Source organism: Gadus morhua, chromosome 22 (genome assembly GCF_902167405.1).
Source record: "Gadus morhua chromosome 22, gadMor3.0, whole genome shotgun sequence".
In the NCBI taxonomy this organism is placed as follows: domain Eukaryota; kingdom Metazoa; phylum Chordata; class Actinopteri; order Gadiformes; family Gadidae; genus Gadus; species Gadus morhua.
The window spans coordinates 4,945,893-4,970,938 of NC_044069.1; the positions used below are offsets into that span (position 1 = coordinate 4,945,893).

Here is a 25,046-nt window from a genome sequence, read left to right on the forward strand (position 1 = left end):
AATGTGTTTGTTTTTATAGTCAAGGTGCTGCAGGGAGCGAGCATGTAGCTAACGCGTCTCATGCTATTCTTTAATTCTCTGCTAAGGAATGAGTGGTTGTGTCTGCGGCGCTTGACCACACACCGTTGGAATACTTCCAACAGATTCTTTATGAAGAATACTAATCAGTAACCACTGCTAATGGATGAGGGACAAACAAGGAGAGAACTTAATGTATTCTGTGTTGGGTAAGTGATGACTCACTGGGGGGATAGCTTCTTTATGAATGAGAGATGAGATGCCGTTCAATATTAGATAGAGGAGATAGATAGATAAATAGACAGAAACAACAGATGGAAACAGCAGATGTGTTGATGGATAGATGATAGTTAGCTTGATTGATTGATTGATTGATTGATTAATTCATTCATTCATTCATGTATGGATAGATACATAGATATCTGAGTACACTAAATAGACAGATGGATTGGTAGAAAGATAGTTTAGTTTATTAGGATCACCATGAATTCAGGTACAGTATATGTATATATAGATCGATATATATAGTGATAGATAGCAAGGTGGACAAGTAGATGGATGGATAACACGGATAGATATTTAATTGGATAGGCAGATGGACAGATGCAGTAGCTAGAGATGTATTTTTATAGAGCGCGTGCACTTTCGTGGTTCCACATGGGTTTGGTTCCAGAGCAAACCATGCCAGTCACCACGTCGTACGAGAGGTAGATTGTCCCGTGTGCTGCCGGCGGGCCTGTGTGTTAGCCGTGTTGTTGTCATGCTACCCATGACCCCCCCCCCCCCCCCCCCGACACGGCCGCCCGGCCAACACAACACTCTAAACAGGACGCGTTGCGTAACGTCGCCATTGTCAGGGCAGCTGGACAGAATGGATTTTTCCCTCTGGGCGGACAGAGCCGCGTTTGAGTTGAGCTTGGCCGACAAGGCGAGGAGAGGAGCAGGTTGAGAACGGGGGGGGGGGGGGGGTTACACCACTACGACCCTTTAGCACAGCGACCTAGCCGCGACGAACCGCTAACGTTTCCTGCACCATGCGAAACCACTGCAGTGAAATCAATACGCGTCCTGGTCAGGGTTTCCTCCCACGTTCCCGTCACACACACTCTTCCTCCCCCCCCCCCCCCACCCTCCCCCCCGGTCTCTCCCTTTCTCACCCACGTCTCGTGGTTACATAACCCCTTAAATCTAATTTCTGCTAGTTGTTTTTGCCTCACGCCCACTCCTCTACGCCTACTACACCACCCTCGCCTCCGTCCATCCATCCCTGGCTCACTCTCTCCTTCCCCTCCCCTCCCCCCTCCCTCCCCCCTCCATCTCTCCTCCCTCTAGGTGCGTACCGCCATCGCCCGGGGGGACATGGTGACGGCGGAGATCGCGTCCCGCGAGGCGCGTAACTTCTCCTTCATCAGCCTTGCTGTGGGCATCGCCTCCATCGTGCTGTGCACCATCCTGACCGTGGTCGTCATCATCGCCTCGCAGCACCATGACGACGACTGGGAGCCCTAGGAGAAGAGACAAAGGAGCTCACAAGGGCGGGAAAACGCCTGGAATATTTACAGTTGGCCAGCAAACCGCTCATTTGAGACCGGGCTAGGTAGATATTATCAATTTGGAGTTGGCTAAGCTAACTCCCGATTGAGAGGAGCTAGCTAGTTTGTGTTAATTCGGAGTCGGCATGAAAAAAACGCCTGTTGAGACGAGCTAATAGGCTAGTATTAAATTGGAACTTAGTTCGCAAACTACCAGTTGAGACTAGCTAGCTAGTCTTTATTCATTTGGAGTTAGTTTGCAAACTGCCAGTTGAGACTACCTAGCTAGATATTGTTTATTTTTGAGTTAGCTCGCTAACCATCGTTTGAGAAAAGCTAGCAAGCTAGTATTAATTCAGAGCTAGTTCACAAACCACCAGTTGAGACTCGCTAGCTAGTTTGCATTAATGTGTAGTTAGCTAGATAACCCCACGCCTTTGAGACTACATAGCTAGCTAGTGTCCCTATGAGGTTAGCAAGGGAAACAGTGGGGAAACAAACAAGGTGCTTGTCATGCACGCATTTTATTGCTACCGCTTACTGCTTCAATTAGAGCGCAAAGTTCCCAACCAAACCTGAACCTAACCGCCAGGCATCAAACAAACACTTGAAGAAGACCAAAAGCGACCATTTACAGCACACCATTTAAATGTCAAGCACAGGCTTTTGTGCAACAGGACCTGGAATTAGTATTAACATGGTTAATGTTTGTTGATTACATTCAGTGTTGAAAAGAGAGGACATCAAAGCAAATCCAAGGCATTAACTATTTATTTTTAAATGCATAAATTCATGAGCCTTTAGATCACAGAATAGCTCATGGCTATTTTTCTGTCCAGCCCTTTTGAGCACGAGTCACTAAAACAGTATTCGCTGTCAGTAGAAGCCCAACGTCCAGAGGGGCAGTTGTTGTTTTAAACCTCAACACCAGTTAACAAACAGAAACGACAATGGTACTGTATTTAATTCGGACTCCAAACAACGTGTCCGTTCTGAATCGGCCCTGACTATTTACATAACAGTGGGAATTATTTCATACATGGTTAGATAACAGACTGCCAAGTGAGAGTGTGGGAGAGGGAGCAATGAATCAATATATAGACAAACAACCAAATAGAGGACTGAACAAAGGGACTGTATAATATTACCAAATGTATGTGTGCGTGCGTATGTGTGTGTGTGTGTGTGTGTGTGTGTGTGTGTGTGTGTGTGTGTGTGTGTGTGTGTGTGTGTGTGTGTGTGTTTGTCTGTGCGATGGGCCCACATGTTGTGTGGACAACACCTCTCCCTGGCATCGTACATTGTACATTGTGCATTATAAGTGTTTAATTTATTGAAGAGAAATATTGTATTTATTTAATATCTAGTGATTCACTGGCATTTCAGTCGGTGACTGGTCGCAGCTGTCCCCATGCTTGAGATGAACGTTTAGTAACATTTGGCCAGTTACAATTGGCACTCGCTCACTTTATAGTTTTAGTGCATGGTTGTGTTTTGCTGGTGTTGCAATCATTGGGCTATAGTGCAAAACGCTTGAAAAAAAAGAAGTATGCATACTTAGTATATTTTTATGCCGTTTTTCCATTCACACTTCAACCGTGCCATGTTGATCAAAGAACTGTCATGATGGGACAACATTCACTCAAAAAAAAGGTTTGAATCCCAAAATGGACTCATGGACTGCTTGTTGCAGTGTGTGTGAAACAAAGCCTCTTGCTGTAGGAAAACAACTGACCTACACTTTCGGTTTTTGCACATGACGCGTCTCCCCGTCCTACCCCATGGATATGAGGTCACACCCGGTTAGCCAACAGACCCTGTGACTAAAGCGTTTGACACTCCACTTAGCATGTCAACCTCGCTGTTTATCCGAGCGTCCCCGAGTGTCAGCGGAGTAGGAAACGACGACCAGGATCCTCGCTCAACTTACAAACCAGTCGGAACCGGACATGGATGGTCGATCACCGAAGGAGCGCGGAGATGAGGAGGAGTTGGTGGAGGAGGCCATCGCGTCTGTGGAGCGTTAAGACCTCAAGTGGAGAAGCAAATTGGCCGTCTCCAAGGCAACAGAGATGGAGAGATGGAGACGGAGAGAAGAGAGGGGTTGGATGGATGACCGTTATTAAGCAGCACCCCCTCTCCTCACTCTCAAGGCTCTTCTGCGTTGGTCTCTCTCTCGTCCTCCACGGAGAATCAGACCTAGTCACCCGCCCGCATATCCGTCCGTCTCTCTCGGCCCCTGAGTCCAACGATAATGATATTTTTTCAACACTAAATATAAAAGAGAGAGTTGGGTTTGTCAGCAGCGAATGAAAATTCTTAGTCGAAAGATTATTTTAATAATTTCAGAAAAATCTAAAACAGTGTTTGTTATCGTTAGCACTATTCCAACTACTGCTATTATTATTATAATTATGACGTGGTATTGCTTTGCTTTTGATAGAATCTGTGATTTTTTTGACGCCACCGTGGTGCCCACAAAAGAGTAAAGACGTGCACGAAAATAACAGACGGTCCCTCGATAAGTGTCCAAAAAAAGGACTTCTGAGTGTTGGTTTATTTAGAGTCACTCTTAGATGATGGCTTATCCTCTGGAGCTCTGCTGCAGTGAGGGCTCGTCCGACGACGGGTCGGGGGGTGCGTGGTCGTCGTGCGTGACGTTGGAGCGGTATAGAGTGGTAGAGCTTTTTATATCGCTTTGTTTTCAGCTTGCAATTGAAACTGGACGCTCCGTCTTGGAAATTAAAAACTAGGCTACTTGTGTGTGCGGGGGAAAATACAAGAACATGATGTATTTGATCTGGGTTGGCGTGGGGTGGGGGCTGGGGGGGGGGGGGGGGGGATGTGTTCTGTCCATGGGTGATATACACACAAGCTGGCTGTGTTTTCTGACTTTATTTGTTTGAATAATAAATAAAAGGTCAAATTTGTGATTGTGTCTGTTCAATCGGTTGTAGTTGTTTCAACCCTATCTCTCCGATGTTTCTGTCTCGCTCTCTCTCTCTCTCTCTCTCTTTCTCTCTCTTCCTCTCCTCCCTCGACTCACGACTATTTATAGTTGCCCTGTTTTCTCTCTCTCTTCCCCCTCTCCACTTGCTCTCTCTATCGTCTCTCTTTCTCCTCTCTCCTCCCTACTCTCGCTCTTGCTCTCCTCCCCTTCTCTCTCTCCCTCCCATCTCACATTCTCCTCTCCTTCTCCATTTCTCCTTCTGTCTCCCTCTCTCCCCTCTACCTCGTTCACCTCTCTTGTCCCTCTTCTCTCCTCCCTTTCTCTCTCTCCTTTGTAACCTGTCTCCTTTCTCTCTCTATTCCCTCTGCTCTCCAACATCTGCTCTCTCAATAGATCTCTTTCTCTCTCCTCTCTCTTTCTCCTCCCTTTCTCTCTCCTCCAACTGTCCCTCACTATCTCACCACTTAATCACAACCAGGGATACGTCTCTTCATCACGATGTGTTTGAGAGAGACCGTGTCTGTGTGTGTGTTCGTGTGGGTTTTGGAGTGTGTGAGTCTATATGTAAGTGTGTGTGTGTTTGTGGGCCTGTGTGTGTGTGTGTGGGTCTATCTGTATGTGTGTATGTGTCTGTCTATGTGTGTGTAAGATTGTGCGAGTGTGACTGAGTGTGTTTGTGTCTGTGTTTGTGTCTGGGGGCCTATGTGTGTGAGTTTGTATGTGTGTATGTGTATCTGTGAGTGTGTGTGTGTTTAAGTGTGTGTGAGTGTCTTCATGGGCCTATGTGTGTCTGCGTGTGTTTGTGTCTATCTGTAAGTGTGTGTGTGTGGGTATCTGTGTGTGTGTGTGTGTTAATTTGAGTGTGTGTCGTTGTGTATGGCTGTTGGGTTCATCCGCTACTTTGGGTTTAAGCCAGAGCTCATGGCTGTGCAAGTTCATCCATCACCTCCCCTATTTACCTAAGCTGCTGTCGAGTGGACGAGGAGTGGAGGAAGGGTGGAGGAGGGGAGGAGATGAGTGGGGGAGGAGGAGGAGAAGTGGGTGGAGGAGGCGCAGGGAGTAGGAGGGCGATGAGTCAGGGAAGGAGGAGGAAGACGGGGGGGGAGGCGGAGAACTGAAAGCAGGAGGTGGAGGTGGAGAGCGAGGACCACTTAGAGGAGGAGGAGGAGTAGGACCGGGAGGACGATGTGAAAGAGGTTGAAGATTGAGAGGAAGAGGAGGAGGACGACGACAGAGAAGGAGGTGGAGGAGGACTGAGGGGAGGAGTAGGACTGAGAGGAGTTAAATGAGGAAGAGGAATGAGGAGGAGGCGGAGGAGGACTGAGGGGAGGAGGAGGAGTAGGACTGAGAGGAGTTAAATGAGGAAGAGGACTGAGGAGGAGGCGGAGGAGGACTGAGAGGTGGAGGAGGAGTAGGACTGAGAGGAGGAGGACGAGGACTGGGAGGTCGAGGAGGAGGTGGATTGAGAGGAGTTAAATGAGGAAGAGGACTGAGGAGGAGGAGGAGGAGGAGGAGGAGGAGTGAGAGGTGGAGGAGGGCTGGGAAGAGGAGGTGGAGGAAGATGGCAGCCGTGTCAGGGTGGATCCCCAGGCTCTCCCAGATGGTCAGTTTAGCCCCCTGCGGCGGCCGGCCACTGTGTGTAATGGCAGGAGCTGCGACCCACGCGTGGTGGCGCGGCGTCGCGGCGGTGCGGCGGCGCGGCGGCGGCGGCGGCCAGCTGGCCCGCGTGCGTGTTCACAGGGGGGGGCTGTCGCGTGGTCGCAGCGAGGCTTATTAATCACAGTGGTAATAAGCAGCGTGGGCCACACACACATGCACACGTTCTCACACACACACACACACACACACACACACACACACACACACACACATACACGCACACACACACACGTACGTCTGCACACACTCACACACACATGCACAGAAACCCACGTACACACACACGCGTACGTCTGCACACACCCACAAACACATGCACAGAAACACACGTGAACACGTACACATAAACACATAAATACACACACAAACATGCCCACCCACACACGCGCACTCATGCACATACTCACACGCGCGCACACACAAGCACAAAAGGAATATGCAGCAAACAGCCACACACATACGCATAAATAGGTACACGCACACACATGCAGGCCTGTATTGACACACAGCTAACCATGTTCCTATCAGACTCAATTCAGACAGGAAACAGAGCCACTCCCTCATCATCATCATCATTATCATCATCATCATCATCATCATCATCATCATCCTCATCATCATCGTCATCTGAAACATATTCAGCAAAATCATCATATTCATCATCAACACACATCTTCTCTCAGCACACGATCTCCCATCCAACTGAGATCTCTATTTATTGAAACATCAGAAACAGAACATTCAAATTCATTCAAAAAACCTTCCAGAACCGAAAAACATGAATCTTGATGAGAACATGCGATTGGAATAATTATTATCACTATGGCAACAAAGACTGCAGTGCGACTCGTCTGAGATTTCCGAGCAGTGTCGACGTGGCGCTGATTGTCGCGTGTGTACCTATGACAACGAAGACACTAAGTGTCCGCTGGCCTCGACTTGTGTTAAAACGCAGAGGTTTTGATTATCGTCCATGCTCTGGCATCATTGTGTTGCCCACACACAACCCTCGAAAGGCCTTCACCTTGACACAAACACCAGATCTTTGACCCCCTAACGCACCGCGCCACTCGCTCTCCAGAGCTCCCAGGGGGGGCGAACGAGCGAATCCGATCCCAAGATGGAAGGTCTGTCTGGAGCTCCGCGCCCTATTGGTGGTGTCGGTAGACCATGACCCCGATGAGTAGTTTTTTCTCTGGACGGTGTGTTTGACACCCAGCTGAAGGTACTTGGTTTAAATACCCCCCCGCTATGACAGCAGCGGTCAAACCTGTAGGCGTCCTTTAAGCCAGATGCCCCCCCACCCATGCACCTACTTCTTAACGACATGTGAATGACATGTGAATTCACTGATCATATCTCTTTATCAAAAAGGTGTCGCTAAAACGTCCGTAAGAAAGGACAGAGTCGTGAGGGGGAGCCGATATCCCCAGTGTGTGTGTGGAGGGTGGAGGCTCGGGGGGGTGGAGGGTGGGGATTGAGCCTGGGGGTGGAGGCTCGGGGGGGTGCGGGCCTGGTTGTGGTCGCAGGGCTCCATCAGAGCACCTTGGCCTTGATGTACTGGCAGAGGCAGTGGGGGGCAGTGGTGGAGCAGTGGTTGCGACGGGGTCTCGGCTGGTGCTGGGCGGGGCCCGACAGCCTCTTGGAGCCCAGGAGGCGGGCGTAGGCGGCGCTGTAGGTCACCAGCAGCTGGTAGGCAGCGGCCTGGGAGGAACCAAGCCCCCCATACCACGGGATGTAGGATAACAGGAGATGGTTGTTATACTCAATGGTTGTTGAGATACTGTGCTGCATATTAGAAATTATTGGGGTACTTTGCTGTATATTTATTAGATATTATTAGGGTACTGTGCTGTGTATATATGATATTGTAAAAAGCATCTGCTAAACGACAAGATACTGAATAGTAATAGTGCACATATAGTGTTACATATAAATAGATAGATACATCTCTTAAGATGTATCTAGTATTTATTTGAAGACTGAGAGTATGTGATTTGATCTCATCTTTAGATAAATGACACCCCTATTCGTGCACGTTGTGCCTGCGTATTACCTGAGCAGGTAAGCCTGGCTCGGGGATGAGGTTGAAGCTTTTGGCTAGCTTCGTCTCCTCCCGCTGGCTGGTGAAGGTACTGCGGCCAATGTCCCCCTCCGCCAGCAGGGGCCGCTCTTCGTCAGAAGTCAGCACCTCGGTAGGACGGTCAGAAGCGTCCGCGTCAGCCTTGTCCACTTTGACCTGCAGCACCAGGTGAGACAGCCTCTTGCTGAGTCTTCTCTGTTCACAGGAAAAAAAGGTGTATTAAAGTGAACTGTAAACCTCAGGTAAGCTTTGTTAATGTGTTTTGGTGAAGAATACCATACATATAATAATAGTATAAAGTATAAATAGAATTGCCGTTTTGTCTACCATTACCCTACCAAAATATAACCCCCTTAATAAAGATTATGCCTTTATTCTGGAGAAAGGTAAACAGAATGTATGAGGGACACAATAATGAGGAGTCATTCAATATGGATGTAGTGAGACAGTGTGCCACTCACCTGGAACTCGTTAGTACCAATTAAGTTATTCTCCAGGGTCTGAGTCAAAGTCCTCAAACAGCTCGTCATGTCCCAGTATATGAAGATTAGCTAGAAGAGAGAGAGAGAGAGAGAGAGAGAGAGAGAGAGAGAGAGAGAGAGAGAGAGAGAGAGAGAGAGAGAGAGAGAGAGAGAGAGAGAGAGAGAGAGAGAGAGAGAGAGAGACATTATAATAATCGAATAATAACCTGAACATCTGTCATATGAACGGGTTTAGCTTTGGAGATGTGGGAAATACATCTCCATTTTATCTTTTGACAGTGCCTTCTTGTGATGATGGCGCTTGCATTGCACCTGTACTTTTCTCCTAATTACTTAAGTTTTAAATCCTAATGGCAAATTTAACCAATGTGTACCGCCTATAGGTCAATATTTCTTTACCTGTGCTGTACACATTTTGACCTGTATGATAGAATGACCTGTAGTACAGAACAACTTTGACTAACCTGTGGATTCACCTGTGCGGTAAAATGACCTGTAGAGTTACAGAACAGTTCTGCAGCCAGTCAGACCCACTTGTATCTGTACTTGTGGATTCACCTGTGCGGTAGAATTACCTGTAAGGTTCCAGAATAATTCTGCACCCAGTTGGACCCACCTGTATCTATACCTGTGGATTCACCTGTAGAATCACCTGTAGGGTCCCAGGGCAGTTCTGCACCCAGTCGGATCCACCTGTATCTATACCTGTGGATTCACCTGTAAACCTGTAGAATCACCTGTAGGGTCCCAGAGCAGTTCTGCACCCAGTCGGCCACGCCCACCAGCAGGTTGTGTCTGACCAGCCTCTCGTTAACCTGGATCAGCCTCACGTCCACGTTCACGGTCATCTGGGTGGACACACGGGACACAGGTTACCACCCCTCAGTCCAAAGTGACCCACACTGAATTCAGATGCATGTCGTTGAGATAAGCTAAGGGCTAGGGGGGCCTCTTGGTCTAGGAGGACTAGTAAAGGTATGTTGGGGTTGGAACCAAGAACCTTCTGACTGGGAGACAAACAACTAACTAACTAACTTATGTCTTTGAGCTTGGGAGATAGCTCAGAGCTTCTCATATTTTATATACATTTTTTCCAATGCTTCTGGTACTGCATTTATATGATGGTATTGTACTTTTATTTATGGTTTTAGTTTAAAGGGGACCTATTATGCTTTTTCGACTTTTATGACCTATAAACGTTGCTCTAATGATTGATGGTCATGTTTAACCGTACACAAAAAACGATGTCGATTTTCGGGAAACTTTTCCTCTCATCTGGGCGCTTTCAGCATTCTCTGTCAACGCTTGGTTTCGTCCTTCTCCGCCCCCTCGCCCCCCTCCTGCCAACCCAACTCCGTCGTGATTGGTTACCTTCCTTGAAGTTCGCGCGCGGGCAGATTTGACCAGGCATATGGGGGCGCGGCAGGAGTGCCTCTACGTAGATGATTTCCCGGAAATGTGAACAAGTGAATCGCAAACGTTGTCCCGAGTGTTTAGCGCTCTGCACAGCCACCCCAGACTTTCAGCAGGGAATACGTCGAAATGCATGTATTTCATTGTTTAACACTTTAGTATGGTTAAACATGACTATCAATCATTATAACAATGTTTATAGGTCATAAAAGTCGAAAAAGCATAATAGGTCCCTTAAAATTGTATGGAAAAAACGAAACCCTTTCTTTATATATTCAGCATAAAGAAGAATGAATGGAAGGTCAACCACTAGACCCCTCTGCCCTATAAGACATCGAGACAGACAGAACTCCTCCCTGCTCCCGCATCGAGAGGGACCATAGGTTGATGCTCGCCTCATTGTTGCCACGGTGAAGGACGAAGATGATGACGATGGTTAGGAGGATGGCGACGAGGCTGATGCCGAGACAGAGGAGCCAGTAGTCGGTGACAGTCATGTAGCGGTGGACGGTCGAGAACAGGGCGCACCACGTCACCATGTACATGATCTGGACGGACACCAGTAGAACCAGTAAGAATCCCATAGAAACCAGTACAACTCTTCATACACCAGTAGAAACCAGGAGAGACCATTGGAATGTGGAATAGTGGAGATACCGGAGGGGTCCTTAGGAGCATTAGACACATTAGTAGAAAGCAGTAGACACAGCAGTAGAAAGAAGTATGAACTAGTAGAGATCAGGAGAAATCAGTTCAAACCATTAGCACACAGAAGAAGATAAAAAAAACAAAGTAGAGATCATTAGAAAATAGTATACACCACTAGACCCAAGTAGAATTTAGTATAACCCAGAGGAATTCACTAGGAGACAGTAGAGATCATTAAACACCAGTAGAGCCCATTAAAATCCAGCGGCCCTCAAACCAGCCAACTCGATACATTTTAATAGAAACCGGGAGACGCCAATAAAAACGAGCTGCAATTTGTATGGGCTTTGTCCATATTGATCACAAACTGTGATGGAACTTAAGCTAGAAAATCTTAAATGCTGATTACACACACACACACACACACACACACACACACACACACACACACACACACACACACACACACACACACACACACACACACACACACACACACACACACACACACACAGTGAAAAAAACTGAGGTGGGGTTGCATCTGCTAGTGATCTACTAACAAACAGCAAACAACACACATTTCAAAGAGAGCTAAGAGCTAGGAAAGCAGATTCATTGAACTAGATAACGCTGAAACAGGGCTAAAACGCTAACAGCTGTTGAAGCTTGTGCGATTTTTAATTAAGGCCTTCTTCTAGAGAATGGTAGGTGTCATGCTGGGAGGTATTGTAATGGATAATTTCAATATATTATTTTTTTTATGTTTGAAAAACTATTTATTTAAATGATAAGCCAATAAAGCTATAAGAAGTGCTAAGAGAGGGTGAGGTTTCCCAAGGTGGGGTTAGCATTCAGGGGATAAATCTATCTTTAAGGTAGCCAACTGGATGGAGTAGCCTAGCTTAGATGTAGCCAAGTTAGAGGGTTTGATTAGCATTGGGTTAGCCTTGCAGGGGATTAGTTTTGCATGGGTTGAGTCTAGTGTAGATAAATCCTAACATGGGGTAAGCCTTGCATGACGTTAGCCTATTTTAGGCTTAGTCTAGCATGTGATTGGCGTAGCATACCGGAGCCATGAAGAAATTGAAGAGGGAGGAGTTGAAGACGATGTATCGGCGGACAGAGGGCGGGTCCAGGGCTGTCATCAGGGGACCAATGAGATCACTAGCAGGAATCTGACATCATCAACACAACAGAAAACAACTCATCTCAGAAACTGTGAAGTTGTGTGCAAGTATCTATGTGTGTGTCTAAGCCAGGTTAGACACACAGTGTGTTTGTGTGTGTGTGTGTGTGTGTGTGTGTGTGTGTGTGTGTGTGTGTGTGTGTGTGTGTGTGTGTGTGTGTGTGTGTGTGTGTGTGTGTGTGTGTGTGTTTATGTGTTCGTGCATATGTATGCGTGTGTGTTCGTGCATGTATGTGTGTATGTGCATGTATGCATGCGTGTGTGTGTGTGTCTGTGTCTGTGTGCATGTGTGTGTGTTGACCTGGAAGCCGTCCTGGTTCAGCAGGGTGTGGCAGAGCGTCAGGTCAAAGCTGGGATTCAGCAAGGAGTGACTGGGCATCGCCAACACACACTGACCTGAGAGAGAGAGAGAGAGAGAGAGAGAGAGAGAGAGAGAGAGAGAGAGAGAGAGAGAGAGAGAGAGAGAGAGAGAGAGAGAGGGGGGGGGGGAGAGGGAGAGAGAGAGAGAGAGAGAGAGAGAGAGAGAGAGAGAGAGAGAGAGAGAGAGAGAGAGGGGGGGGGGGGGGGGGGGGGGGGGGGAGGGAGAGGAGAGAGAGAGAGAGAGAGAGAGAGAGAGAGCGAGAGAGAGAGAGAGAGAGAGAGAGAGAGAGAGAGAGAGAGAGAGAGAGAGGTAGAGAGAGAGAGAGAGAGAGAGAGAGAGAGAGAGAGAGGGGGGGGGAGGGAGAGAGAGAGAGAGAGAGAGAGAGAGAGAGAGAGAGAGAGAGAGAGAGAGAGAGGGGGGGGGGGGAGAGGGAGGGAAGAGAGGGCTTATAATTATAATGTCTCTCTCTCTCTCTCTCTCTCTCTCTCTCTCTCTCTCTCTCTCTCTCTCTCTCTCTCTCTCTCTCTCTCTCTCTCTCTCTCTCTATGTTGTGCGATTAACTACATATCCGGTTTCCTGGAAGCTTTGGAAAGTTAATGATCTTGTGATGTCTTCTTCGTTGAATTGCATATATATATATTTTTTATTCATGGTCTTGCACTAAAACGTTATCATACAGGTCTGTATACCATACATTGTATTTCATCAAATCAAATTGCAAAATAGCAATCGGAATTCTCTAATTCTACCAAAATAAAATTCAGGCATATCAAGCCTAGCATGAAGGGAGACTTTATTTATGTGTTCCAACAGTTACCGTTGGCCCATCGTACTCCCCCATCGGTCAGCGGTGGATGTGGGTGTGGAACGACTGCTTCAGTATCCTCCCCATCGTGACATGGTCCCTTCACGCCTTCCGACATACTGGATCTGAAACTGCCTGAAACAACACCATACTCCAGTCTGGTATTATTTACGCTGAGGTTGGGAATTTAGAGGCAGCAGCCAGGGTTAGCTAGATTTTGAGAGGATCATCGAGACCTGAAAGAATATTCGTAATAACTAACATACTAAACATCATATTCAATCACTGGACCAAGATTATGCTAATAAAATGCACATTCTCGCTAGAAATGTTATCAAAACCCATTTTAATGCCAAAAATATAAAATAGGGCATTTTCCACTGAGGTTAAAATACAGGTTGACCATCTTGTTTGTTTTGCAGACAGAAAATTAAAAGTCACGTGACGTGGAGTCGTGGACAATATAAAGAATAGGCCAGACACCGTACGCAACTCACGATTTCAGAGCCCTAATTGTGAAACAAATGGACCATTTTAGCTATTATACATTTAGAGACTGAGGGTGACTTGCAAAATTCCTTTCTAAAGGAACCCCTTTAATGAACATTAGTTTCGTTTCTGCTGCTGTGTTGAAACCGTTAGCCGTACACAATGTGCTGGTGGGCGTGTCCGACGCTTAGATTTAATCTAAGTGGTTATGTAGTAGATCATTCCATCATACAGGTAACCGTAGACTCCTCGCGAGCGGTCGGGTCGACCTGCGCGTGCACCACGTAACGACGGAGACGCGCGTTAGGACCAGGGCGAGACATTTCGCTTCTCCTGCACAGGCACTCATTGGGAGAAATGTCCCCGTGTTTACCAGATAGTACCCTGGGTCATCACTGGGATCTCAAACCAACTTCTTCTTTACAAAAAATGACATGTAACTAACACACACACACACACACACACACACACACACACACACACACACACACACACACACACACACACACACACACACACACACACACACACACACACACACACACACACACACACACACACACACACACACACATATGCTAAAATACTATTTAATAATAATAATAATACGTCGTTAGGCCTCGAATAGGCTTACAATGTGAGAAATGTACCCATGATTACCACAAAGGACACGGGGATATCACTATGATCTGAAACCAGCCTTTTCTATACAGAAGAAGAATACATGGTATAACACTACTCTGTTATGTTAGGCCTCTAACAGGCCTACAAGTTATTCGCTATGTGACACATTTCCTATTTTTCCAAATTGATCGTGTCCCTCACACTCCTGGCTTAAGAAATGTAGGCCTACGTGCGTTATAAAGTAGCCTATTCTCCTTCACACTTCTGCAATAACCCCCCAAAACGCTTGACACACTTCGAGGCTAGACGAGGCTTCAGCGATCAGCTGATTTGAGCTGCTACATGTCGCAAGTTCAGAACACGAGTAGCCGACAACTTCCACAAGCATTTATGGGACTATTAGGCCACAGATTATGTTATGAAAGCTTGCATGTGTGCAAATATAGGTCGATTGATAACATCACAGTGACCCATGCCATTTCACATAAACAATTAAAACGTACCTCCACTTCAGAGTCGATCAAAGTCCCATTCACTGGTCAGACGTGCGTTGGTGATCCATGGGTCGTTTAAACGCCGCGTTATGGTCCCTAATAACCATAACTTCAACGCGTCGTTACATGCGGACTCCCAGTGTTGACGATTCGTTTAAACCCATCAAAAAATTGTCCATCTGTTTCATTCTCTCTCTCTCTCTCTCTCTCTCTCTCTCTCTCTCTCTCTCTCTCTCTCTCTCTCTCTCTCTCTCTCTCTCTCTCTCTCTCTCTCTCTCTCTCTCTCTCTCTTCCTCTCTCTCACTCTGTCTCTCTCACAATCTCTCTCTCTCGCTCTCTCTCTCTTCCTCTCACACACTATCTTTCTCACATTGTTCCTTTCACACACTCTCTTTCACACACACACACACACACACACACACACACACACACACACACACACACACACACACACACACACACACACACACACACACACACACACACACACACACACACACACACACACACACACACACACACACACACCCTCACCTCTCTCACTCTTCTCTCTCTCTCCCTCTCTCTCTCTCTCTCTCTCTCTCTCTCTCTCTCTCTCTCTCTCTCTCTCTCTCTCTCTCTCTCTCTCTCTCTCTCACTCTCTCACTCTCTCTCTCCCTCCCTCTCCGGCCATGTGATTTAAGATCAGCTCGCCGTATGACTGTCGGAATGCAGCCCTTTTTCTTTTCTTTTTTATAACTCAGGATCCACAACGTCGCAGTAATCACCAACCCGCAAACACGCAGCGAATATCCGTTTGGCTACACGGACGTGCGCACTTGCGCGCGCACATACACACACACGTCACGCACGCACACGCACGCGCACGCGCGCGCACACAGACACACACACACACACACACACACACACACACACACACACACACACACACACACACACACACACACACACACACACACACACACACACACACACACACACACGAATATAATTGCCTCCTACACTTTTGTTAGTGTAAAACAGTGGTTTACTATTATTATATTATTATTATTACTATTATTAAATGATCATTTTAAATGCTTTTGCAATTTAAAAGGTGTCTAGAAATATTTTTTAGCAACTCACCCACATCCTAACACTTCAATAAAGCCCAAGCAAGTAATCAGATGCAACTTGACGTAAAATAAATGTTTTTATTCATCATCAGTTCTATCACTTGCTTGGTTAATTGTAGTATTTATTATATATTTCATCTATTATTCTCCATTGTTTTCTTCATATCTTCTGTTTGGTTGCCGAGTGACGGAAGGTCACGTGAACGTCGGCTCACATCACATGACGGAGACATCAGTGGGAAGCCCGGAACCGCAAACATACACAAACACCGATCGCTTAGCTTCAGTTTAAAGTTTGATTTCTGCCGCACGCACAGAAGAATAACATGCTCCGGGGAATGCTATGAACCGATCTTATACGTATATAACACAGTGACTTGACGAACGGATATCTAACATGGGGATCCTCGCCAACCTGAGTCTATTACTCCCTTTCCTGCAGGTTTGCTGTGGTGTGGGGTCTCATTTCAACAAAAAGCAGGTAGACTGATCGTTTATTTAACTTTATTTTACTGTTTTACGTTTCACCCCGCAGTCAAAAAAAAACAGTCAAAAAAACGTTTTTTTGACTGTTTGACTAACCCCATTTCAGTCAGCTCAGGTCCATTCGTTTGAACATTTCGTTTCCCTTTCCTTTCTAGTCCCGTTAACATGGCTCTTTCATGTCCTGTCCTGTCCTCTAGTATTTTCCCCTGCTCAGTCCGCTGCTGGTCGAGGAGCAGTTGTTGTGGGTGAGTAATGTAACCGCGGAGGTCAACACGTTTCGCATCCCCCTGATCACCTTCACGCCGAAGGGGAGCCTGCTGGCCTTCTGCGAGGCCAGGAAGTTCTCCTACAACGACATGGAAGCCAAGTTCTTCGCCGTGAAGAGATCCGTAGACAAGGGTGGGTCATTATATTACAGTATGTTAGATTGGATCCAGAGCTCAGAAACAGGTTATACAACAACACAAAAAGAAGATGGCCGCACAATTAAACTTAGGCAGGTAGAGGGTTTGGGTGTGTCACTGAATCTTTACCTTGAACACCACCCTTCCCCCTGGGGCATATGCTCTGTAAGTCATTAAGGCCTAAAAAAAAAGAAAGTTTGGTTCCTGTTGGTTGTCAGTTGAGGTCATGGGTAGGTAGGGAATTTATTTTATTGTTTCCAGCGGCAGCGAATGATAGGTAGGTTGTTTTAATTTAAAAACGAGAAAATTCGCTCATCCTTGTACAGAATGAAGAGGTGCTGTACCAAAACGTAGGGTCGGTCGGAAACCGGAACCAAACAAATTTTTTTTTTAGGCCTAATAGCAATTTGCTAAAACCTGATGCAATGCATCTCTCCTTAGTCTAAACAAGGTTAATGTTTCTTTGTTCTTCTAAATTTACATTACATTACAAAGGGTCTACTTAAAGGTTGGGTATGGAATTCGCTTTTTTGGCAATTTTTGCAAAATTACTTGAAATCCTTATCATAACCCACTTACAGCCACTGAGTTAGAAGTACTGACAGGAAAATTAAATAAGTCAATCATCGGTGGAACGGGCAGGGCTTGAAAAACTCCAGCCAATGATTTCCAGAGCCACCGAGTTGCATTGGACAGTAAGTACGTCAATCAAACGGTTGTACTGCACTCCCCCTCCCCCCCTCCCCGCGCGCGACCCCTTCGTGCAGTACTCGTGACCCAGAGCAAGCTCCTGTTTGTTGTTATCCTGCGGTAGCTACTGGAACTAGTTAATCCACATTTGGACCTAGCAGTAGAAGACAATTCTATTCGCCATGTTGTTTAACGAAAACATACGCTAGCCTGGCTCGCTCTCGCGCATCTGTGTTCGCGCTCGTGCATGATTGCGTGTCCAGGTACTTGGAATGGGTGGAGTCAGAGTCAGCGTTGAAGGAGAGGGGGTAGGACCATTTGAGTTGTGTATTTTCAAAATCTGCTGGCGTTTCGCAAATCCCATACCCAACTTTTAAGGACTTTATGCCATTTGAAATGGACTTAATATAAGTGTATAGTCATATGAAACAAATGTACGTTTTATTAGGGGAAAACCTACTTACCTACTTTTATATGTATATATTTTTTAACTATATTTACTTTATTTTGTATTGTTGCTGCTTTGTGTTGAGGAACCAAGCCTTAGAAGTTTACTCTTGTGTCTTTGTACAATAAGATAAATGTCACTCTGAAACTGAAGAACTAGACAATTTGACCCATCGCCCGCATTCGGTATGTGACTTGCTAACCTGTTTGTGTCATCACCCCCACCACAACCCCCACTCCCACCTCTACCCCCACCTCAACCCCCACTCCCACCCCTCCTCCTCCTCCACCCCCACCACAACCCCCACTCCTACCCCTCCTCCTCCTCCACCCCCACCACAACCCCCACTCCCACCCCTCCTCCTCCTCCACCCCCACCTCAACCTCAACCCCCACTCCCACCCCTGACTACACCCCACCCAGGCTCCACCTGGTCCCCCATGTCCTTCATCCTGGACGACGGCCCGCAGGTGGACGGTCTGAACCTCGGCGTGGTGGTGGTGGACGAGAAGGCCCAGTCGGTCATACTGGTGTACACCGTCTGCTTCCACCAATACAAGTGCATCACGTCCAGCGTGATGATGGTGGAGAGCCTGGACGACGGCCTCTCCTGGAGCCGGCCCCGCAACCTCTCCGAGCAGCTCGGGGTGAAGAGCTTCGCCCCCGGGCCCGGGTTAGGTATCCAGGTCAGAAACAACAGCGCTCAAGCTTCTTGTGCCACGGGTCTGAGATTGTTAGGGATTCATGGCTTTATGAACTTGTGACATTACATGATTTTATTGTGAATGTATTTAAGTGCGTTCTTTCTGTATCTCTCTCTCTCCGGCCGTGTGACTTAAGATCAGCTCCTGACTGTTGTGTTGTGCTGTGTTGGAATTCAGCCTTCATTTTTTGGGTTGAATGAAACAAATCAATATGCCTCTCTGTTCTGCTTCTGTTTTATTGGATTATATGCAGCTGTTGGAATGTGTGTGTTCTCCGAGGGTTCATGTGGATTTTCTCTGGTTGATATGGTTTCCTCCCTCACCAAAATACATCCATTTTGTATTGTATTTATCTATTTCTTTATTTTTGTTGTTCTAGGTGTACTACATACTCAAATGGGTGGGGCGGGTGGGATGTATTTGTCGTCTGAATGTGTATTTAAAAAAAATGAATGCATGGATATCTTAGTTAAAATATATGCTCAGTGTATTCTGTGCTCATCAACATTTTCCCCCCCCCAAAAAATACATCCGTTAGATTAATACTCCTGCCAGTGCCCTTGACCTAGGCACCAGGCAGCAGCCCTTGAGTTGGTCCTTGGGCCTTGCCCCGTGGCTGCCCAATGCTCCTGGCCCTGCTTGTGATGGGTTAAACACAAAGATCTCATTTTGTGCATAGTACTTGTACACATGGACCTAGCAATCTATGAGGTCACCAAGGTCCTGATGTCTGTCACTTTTCTAGCGATGAAAATACAATTATAAACGAAATACAACTGTATGCAAAGTCAGCGGTCGAGAACTTCTCCGAAGTTCAAAATCAAACTAAAATCCCGCAACTGAAGCCTCAGCCCCCCCAGTATCTCACTATTACTGAAACCCTGGCTTCGGCCCTGCTTGTACATGTGCCATGACGAATCAAGAATGCCCTTGCGTAAAGGGCATTCTTGATTTGATATTCTGATTATGGTCCCACGTTCACGCAATGCAAGGGAGTTACGGCCTTGCGGACCCTGCTTGCGTCCACCGCAAGGACCGGACGCGCGCCTCCCAAAAATGTTAACCTTCCGTCGAGGCGACGCAGCAGCAAGGGCTCCGATTGGTCCGCTCACCGAAACCCGACGCAGAACACAAAAACAGGTTCACGCCTGCGTGGAAGCGTCGGCGTGGTCCTCGCGTCGCGTGAACGCGGGACCACGATCAAGCCCTTAACTCGCGGCGCCTCCCCCCCCTCTCCAGAAGCGCCTCCCCCCGCACCAGGACCGGCTGGTGGTGTGCGGACACGGGACCCTGAAGGGCGACGGGGTCTTCTGCATCCTGAGCGACGACAGCGGGAAGACCTGGCGCAACGGCGCCGCGCTGAAGAGCATCCCCTACAACCAGCCCAAGCAAGCGCTGGACTTCAACCCCGACGAGTGCCAGGTAGGACCGGGCGCACCCCGGGGCCCTTAGGGCCTTTTGGAGGCCTGGGGGGGGGGGGGGGGGGGGGGGGTCAGGGGTCAGGGGGTTGTCTGTCTTTTCACCGGATGGCCTTGGTATCCTCTGGTTTGCATTTAGGTTCAGGGGACCTTTGGCAGAAACAGCTGGGGTCGCACTTCATCACAATTTAGATTTGCTGAACTCGTTTTATTACTACGTACTTTGTTTATCTTATTATATTTTAACCACGGGTCTATCTTGACCTCAGTTAAGCTTGGCTTATCTTTTCTATCTTTTGAGCTTCTCAGTTTCCCTCAGCGTCTTGTCTCCTGTCCCGGCTAGCTCCCTCACTGCCTCGTCGTTCCTCCTTCTCCCCCCCCCCCCAGCCCGTGGAGCTGAGCGACGGCAGCATCCTGGTGAACGTGAGGAACCAGAACCAATACCACTGCCACTGTCGCATGGTGGTCCGCAGCCTGGACGGGGGGGAGACCCTGCCCGTGGAGGAGCTCTTCTTCGACAAGAACCTCATCGACCCCGCGGTGGCGGCGGGCATGCTGGAGAAAGAGGGGAGGGTGTACTTCACCAACCCGGCCCACCCTGAGAAGAGTAAATACGACCACCAAAGCCAACGTGTTATTATTATTATTATTATTATTATTATTATTATATTGCTATATTTTGCTTATCGTTGGACTCGTAGCATAATTGCCTAAGTCATATTTTAAGGTCCTTGTTATATTTAGCGTCAAGAATACCTTAGTCAGATGGATGACTTAGGCAGATAGTGATTATGGAATGTAAAAAGCACTCTGATTGGCTTAGATATAGCCAATGAGGCACAGTGAATCAGCTGCATTAGGAGAGCAGAGTTAGGTTGGATATCCCAATTTGCCCAAAATATGATTCAGGCAATTATGCTGCGAGGTTAACGATATTGGAGTGTGATAGGCTAAATCTCCCACAAGTTGTGACATCCTTGTAGCACCAGAGATTCGCTACGGGACGACGGTTGAATTAACTCTTGTTAAATGGTTCTGTTGGGTTGTTAATTAATCCCAGACTAGAAATGCGGTTGTCAGCTGCTCACAGCAGAACTACAGGACAGTAATAGGATAATTCTGAAAAAGGTTAGAAAAATGTGCAAAGATTTATAAAAAAATAAAGATTAATTTAGCTTTTGGTAATTGATTCCCTATTAATTAATTACTTAAGTTGCTCTTGTGCTTTGATCAACTAGGCATTCTCGTCTTAAGAAACTTTAATTAAATTTTAGGATGAGGGATCGAACACAGGAACTTTCAGATCGGAGATAAACACCAAAGCCATGGCACAATCTGGACCCCTGTGCATCACAGGCCCTTTGATTTTCTACAACAAATACATAAAACGGAAGGCGTTTCCAGGAGCAGCAGCATGATAATGTGACCGTGTAGTAGATATATGACTGAGAACATGTCTCTACCTCTGTGTCCATCCTGTGCTCTCTCTCTCTCTCGCCCTAGGGGTGAACTTCACCCTGCGATGGTCGCTGACCAACGGCAAATCCTGGGAGAAGGATATGCTCCAGCTATGGCCGGGTCCCAGCGGCTATTCCTGCATGACCACGCTGAACAGCAGCACGGAGGACAGGAAATTCATCTTCATCCTCTACGAGCGAGGCAAACGAGACTCTGTGGAGACTGTGGTGTTCGCCAAGGTTCACCTCTACGGGGGTCTCTAGAGGCAGGGAGGTGCAGAGGCAGGGAGGATATCGATGGACAGTAAGGGAGGGTCGTGAGGGCTCGTTGTTGTTTGGTATTCGTTGAGATTTTTTTTAATGGAGTTCAGTTGTCGCACACTCGCGATCCAAGCCCTTGTCCTGGACCCGAAGATAAAAATAAAAATATAGGAATAAATGTTTTCACTCAGATAAAAAAATAAGCTAAATAAAGCTATTATCATTGTTTCAGGAAATTTTTAAATAGTTGCTTTTTTTATCAGACGTTCTCACACCGAAAATTTCACATATTATTGTCTTAACTTAATAACAGATTTTAAGGGAGCCTTCGTTGAGTTCATAAAAATGGAAGATTGTTGGCGTGATTCATTTGCCGGGGGGGGAAAGATGGAGGGAAAGGGACAAGTCTGACTGTGAATTGATCATTATTTTCCATAGGGGGGCTGGTTACAAATGGGTTTGTATGTAGTCAGTCATTCTAGATTTTATCTCAGCCGCTGGTTGATAAGTCTCAACTTCATCCAACATGTCACTGGCCCCACTCATAATCTCGGTAATACTTTGGATCTAGTCTGTACAAAGGATATTACTACTGACCTCCCTTCTATTCTTCAGGTCCCGCTCTCGGATCACTCTTGTATCTTTTTTAACCTTCTCACGCATGCACAGACAAATCGCTCTGAATCTAACCCTCATTTTTTTCGTGTCATTAACAACCATGTTAAGTCCCTTCTAGCTTATCATTTGCCCGATAAACTTGAGTCACTTTCCAACACGTCTATGTCTGTCAACAACCTTACAGATGGCCTAAACAGTGCACTGTCAGAATCGCTTGATTTCTTTGCTCCTCTTAGAACCAGTAGAGGCACTCAAACTAAATCTGTACCTTGGTTCTCCGACCTCACTCGCTCTTTAAAACGGGCTTGTCGTAAACTTGAAGACCGATGGCGCACCTGTAAATCAGAGTCCTCACGCCTCGCCTGGACTCTTAGCTTTAAACATTATAAACATACACTTTCTGCTGCCAGATCTTCTTATTTCTCCAATTTGATAAATACCAATATGAACAATCATCGGGTCCTGTTTAATACTGTGGCCAGGCTTACACACTCTTCACCGGTTCTGAGCTCTTCTTTCACAGCTAATGATTTTCTAGAGTTTTTCACCGACAAAATCTCCCAAATAAGGAACAATATCATTAGCCAGCAGCCCTCTAGTACCATGTCCAGCCAGTGCTCTGTGTCCTGGCCCACGAGTTCACTCTCTCAGTTCAAACCTATTTCTGCTGAGGCCCTGGCCTCAATGGTTGCCACCTCAAAGTCAACAACATGTTCACTTGATCCCATCCCTTCTGACCTCCTTAAGGAACTCTTTCCTATTCTGAGTGCCCCTATACGTGCCATCTTTAACACTTCCCTCTCTGAGGGGTGTGTCCCCTTAACCTATAAATCTGCTATCATTAAACCACTCCTCAAGAAACCCAATAGCGATCCACTGGTTCTTGCAAATTATCGACCTGTTTCCACTCTGCCTTTCTTATCTAAAATACTTGAGAGAATTGTTGCTGATCAACTGACTCTCCACCTTTCTGCCAATAATCTCTTTGACAATTTTCAGTCTGGTTTCCGCTCCTGCCACTCTACTGAGACTGCCCTAACTAGAGTAGTTAACGACCTACTTGTCACTGCTGACTCTGGATCAGCCTCCTTACTTTTAATTCTTGACTTAAGTTCGGCCTTCGATACAGTAGATCATTGTGTGCTTCTACACCAACTGGAGCATTACGTTGGTATCCACGGGCTGGCGCTCTCCTGGTTCCAGTCCTACTTATCTAGTAGAACCCAACGTGGCAGTTTCAATAACTCTTTGTCAGAATGCTCTACGGTTACCACTGGTGTGCCCCAGGGGCCTGTCCTGGGGTCCCTGCTGTTTTGTATCTACATGCTCCCTCTGGGTATGATAATTGCCGAATATGGTATAAAGTTCCATTTCTATGCTGACGACACACAGCTGTACATCCCACTACAGCCTAATGACCCCTCCCATATACAAAATCTGGAATCATGTGTTCGCCGAATCAAGACCTGGATGAGTCAAAACTTTCTCATGCTTAATACTGCTAAGACTGATTTGCTGGTGATTAAGCCCAATAACTACAAGTACTTCTCTGAGAGTCTCTGTCTTAATATCGATGGCTGTTCAATCTCTGAAAGCACGCACATTAGAAACCTAGGCATTACTTTTGACCCAACCCTGACTTTCCGGACTCACATCAAGGAAACCACCAGGTCGGCCTTCTTTCATCTGCGCAACATTGCTAAAATCAATCTGCAATTTTCAAGTCCCGTCTTAAAACATACCTTTTTACTCAATACTTTGGTTTAAACTAATTTTTAACTGTTTTATCATATTCCTGTGGTGTTTTAATATTGTTTTAATATTGTTATTATTGTACTTGATATTTTGTAAAGTGTATTGAGACCATGTACCATGATTTTGCACTTTAAATAATAAATTGATTGATAAGGAAGGAATGGCTTGCTTATGCATATGTCTGCGTTTGACTCATGTCAAATATTTGTAACATATTCTGCTGATGTCAATTATTCTTAACTTTTTTTATTGCACTGGAGGCTAATCATTGGAATGTGCATTTGCTAAATCAATTCATGACACAATACATTCTTGTTTGTTGATTTGTAGTCAGAATTTTGGACTGTTTTTCACTACCATATTTATCAGTTTTCTTTCACCTATACAGTTGCTTGTACATGCGTGTGGATATCGCTTTTTTATAGAATAGGACAACATGCAGAAATGTGTTCACAAATGCGTGAGATGAGAATAACTTCAAAACCCCAGTTTTGTACATTAAATAAATACAATTAAGAATAATCCATTATTATTTGTATGACTTTAAACAGCAAGCTTTGCAGTAGTCCTACCTAATGATGGCTTTTTTTTATTTATACAATACAACATGATTGATAGCACAATTTGAAGAAGATGGGAACACGAATGTATCTCAATTCTGTATTTGTAAGCTTTTTGGCCAAGTGCAGGATGCACTTTTGCCATGGTTATAATGTTAATATGAATAGTTTAAATTGGAGATGGATATACTTTTTAAATAAATAAAGACTATATTCAAAACGTTACAGTGTGCATTTCATTTTTTAAACACCTTATATAAACATGGTGCACAGTGGTTACTATTTCAACGCATATTATTTATTTTTTACAAATAAACAATTCGCCAAAAAAAATCCTGGACGGATTGTTCCATGGTTTGGTCTTCGAGGTCCCAAGCGGCACCCATC

At 46.2% G+C, this 25,046-nt stretch overlaps 3 protein-coding genes across 4 annotated transcripts in view; 2 read left to right on the top strand and 1 right to left on the bottom strand.

Moving 5' to 3' along the window:
• prrt1 (proline-rich transmembrane protein 1) overlaps positions 1 to 4,364 on the top strand; it is a 12,010-nt gene extending 7,646 nt beyond the window's left edge. The window contains exon 4 of the mRNA XM_030346939.1: positions 1,351 to 4,364. Within this exon, the coding sequence (XP_030202799.1) occupies positions 1,351 to 1,527 (177 nt within the window). The 3' untranslated portion in view covers positions 1,528 to 4,364. The remainder of the gene's footprint in view (positions 1 to 1,350) is intronic.
• Positions 4,365 to 6,833: 2,469 nt separating this feature from the next.
• tmem268 (transmembrane protein 268) lies at positions 6,834 to 15,145 on the bottom strand. 2 transcript variants are annotated; one of them, XM_030347630.1, is made up of 9 exons: positions 14,754 to 15,145; positions 13,150 to 13,272; positions 12,273 to 12,367; positions 11,853 to 11,960; positions 10,533 to 10,685; positions 9,462 to 9,572; positions 8,704 to 8,793; positions 8,216 to 8,437; positions 6,834 to 7,863 (listed from the first exon to the last, which is right to left on the bottom strand). In XM_030347630.1, the coding sequence occupies exons 2-9, from the start codon at positions 13,253 to 13,255 to the stop codon at positions 7,696 to 7,698; spliced, it is 1,053 nt and encodes a 350-aa protein (XP_030203490.1). In that variant the 5' UTR covers positions 13,256 to 13,272; positions 14,754 to 15,145; the 3' UTR covers positions 6,834 to 7,695. The 2 variants fall into 2 exon arrangements, with proteins under 2 accessions (XP_030203490.1, XP_030203492.1); XM_030347632.1 differs by having other exon boundaries at positions 13,150 to 13,288.
• A 921-nt stretch (positions 15,146 to 16,066) lies between these two features.
• On the top strand, positions 16,067 to 24,256 carry neu1 (neuraminidase 1). Its single transcript, XM_030347131.1, has 6 exons — positions 16,067 to 16,340; positions 16,543 to 16,744; positions 18,310 to 18,572; positions 19,830 to 20,012; positions 20,396 to 20,615; positions 21,512 to 24,256. The coding sequence occupies exons 1-6, from the start codon at positions 16,257 to 16,259 to the stop codon at positions 21,727 to 21,729; spliced, it is 1,170 nt and encodes a 389-aa protein (XP_030202991.1). The 5' UTR covers positions 16,067 to 16,256; the 3' UTR covers positions 21,730 to 24,256.
• The last annotated feature ends 790 nt before the right edge of the window (positions 24,257 to 25,046 follow it).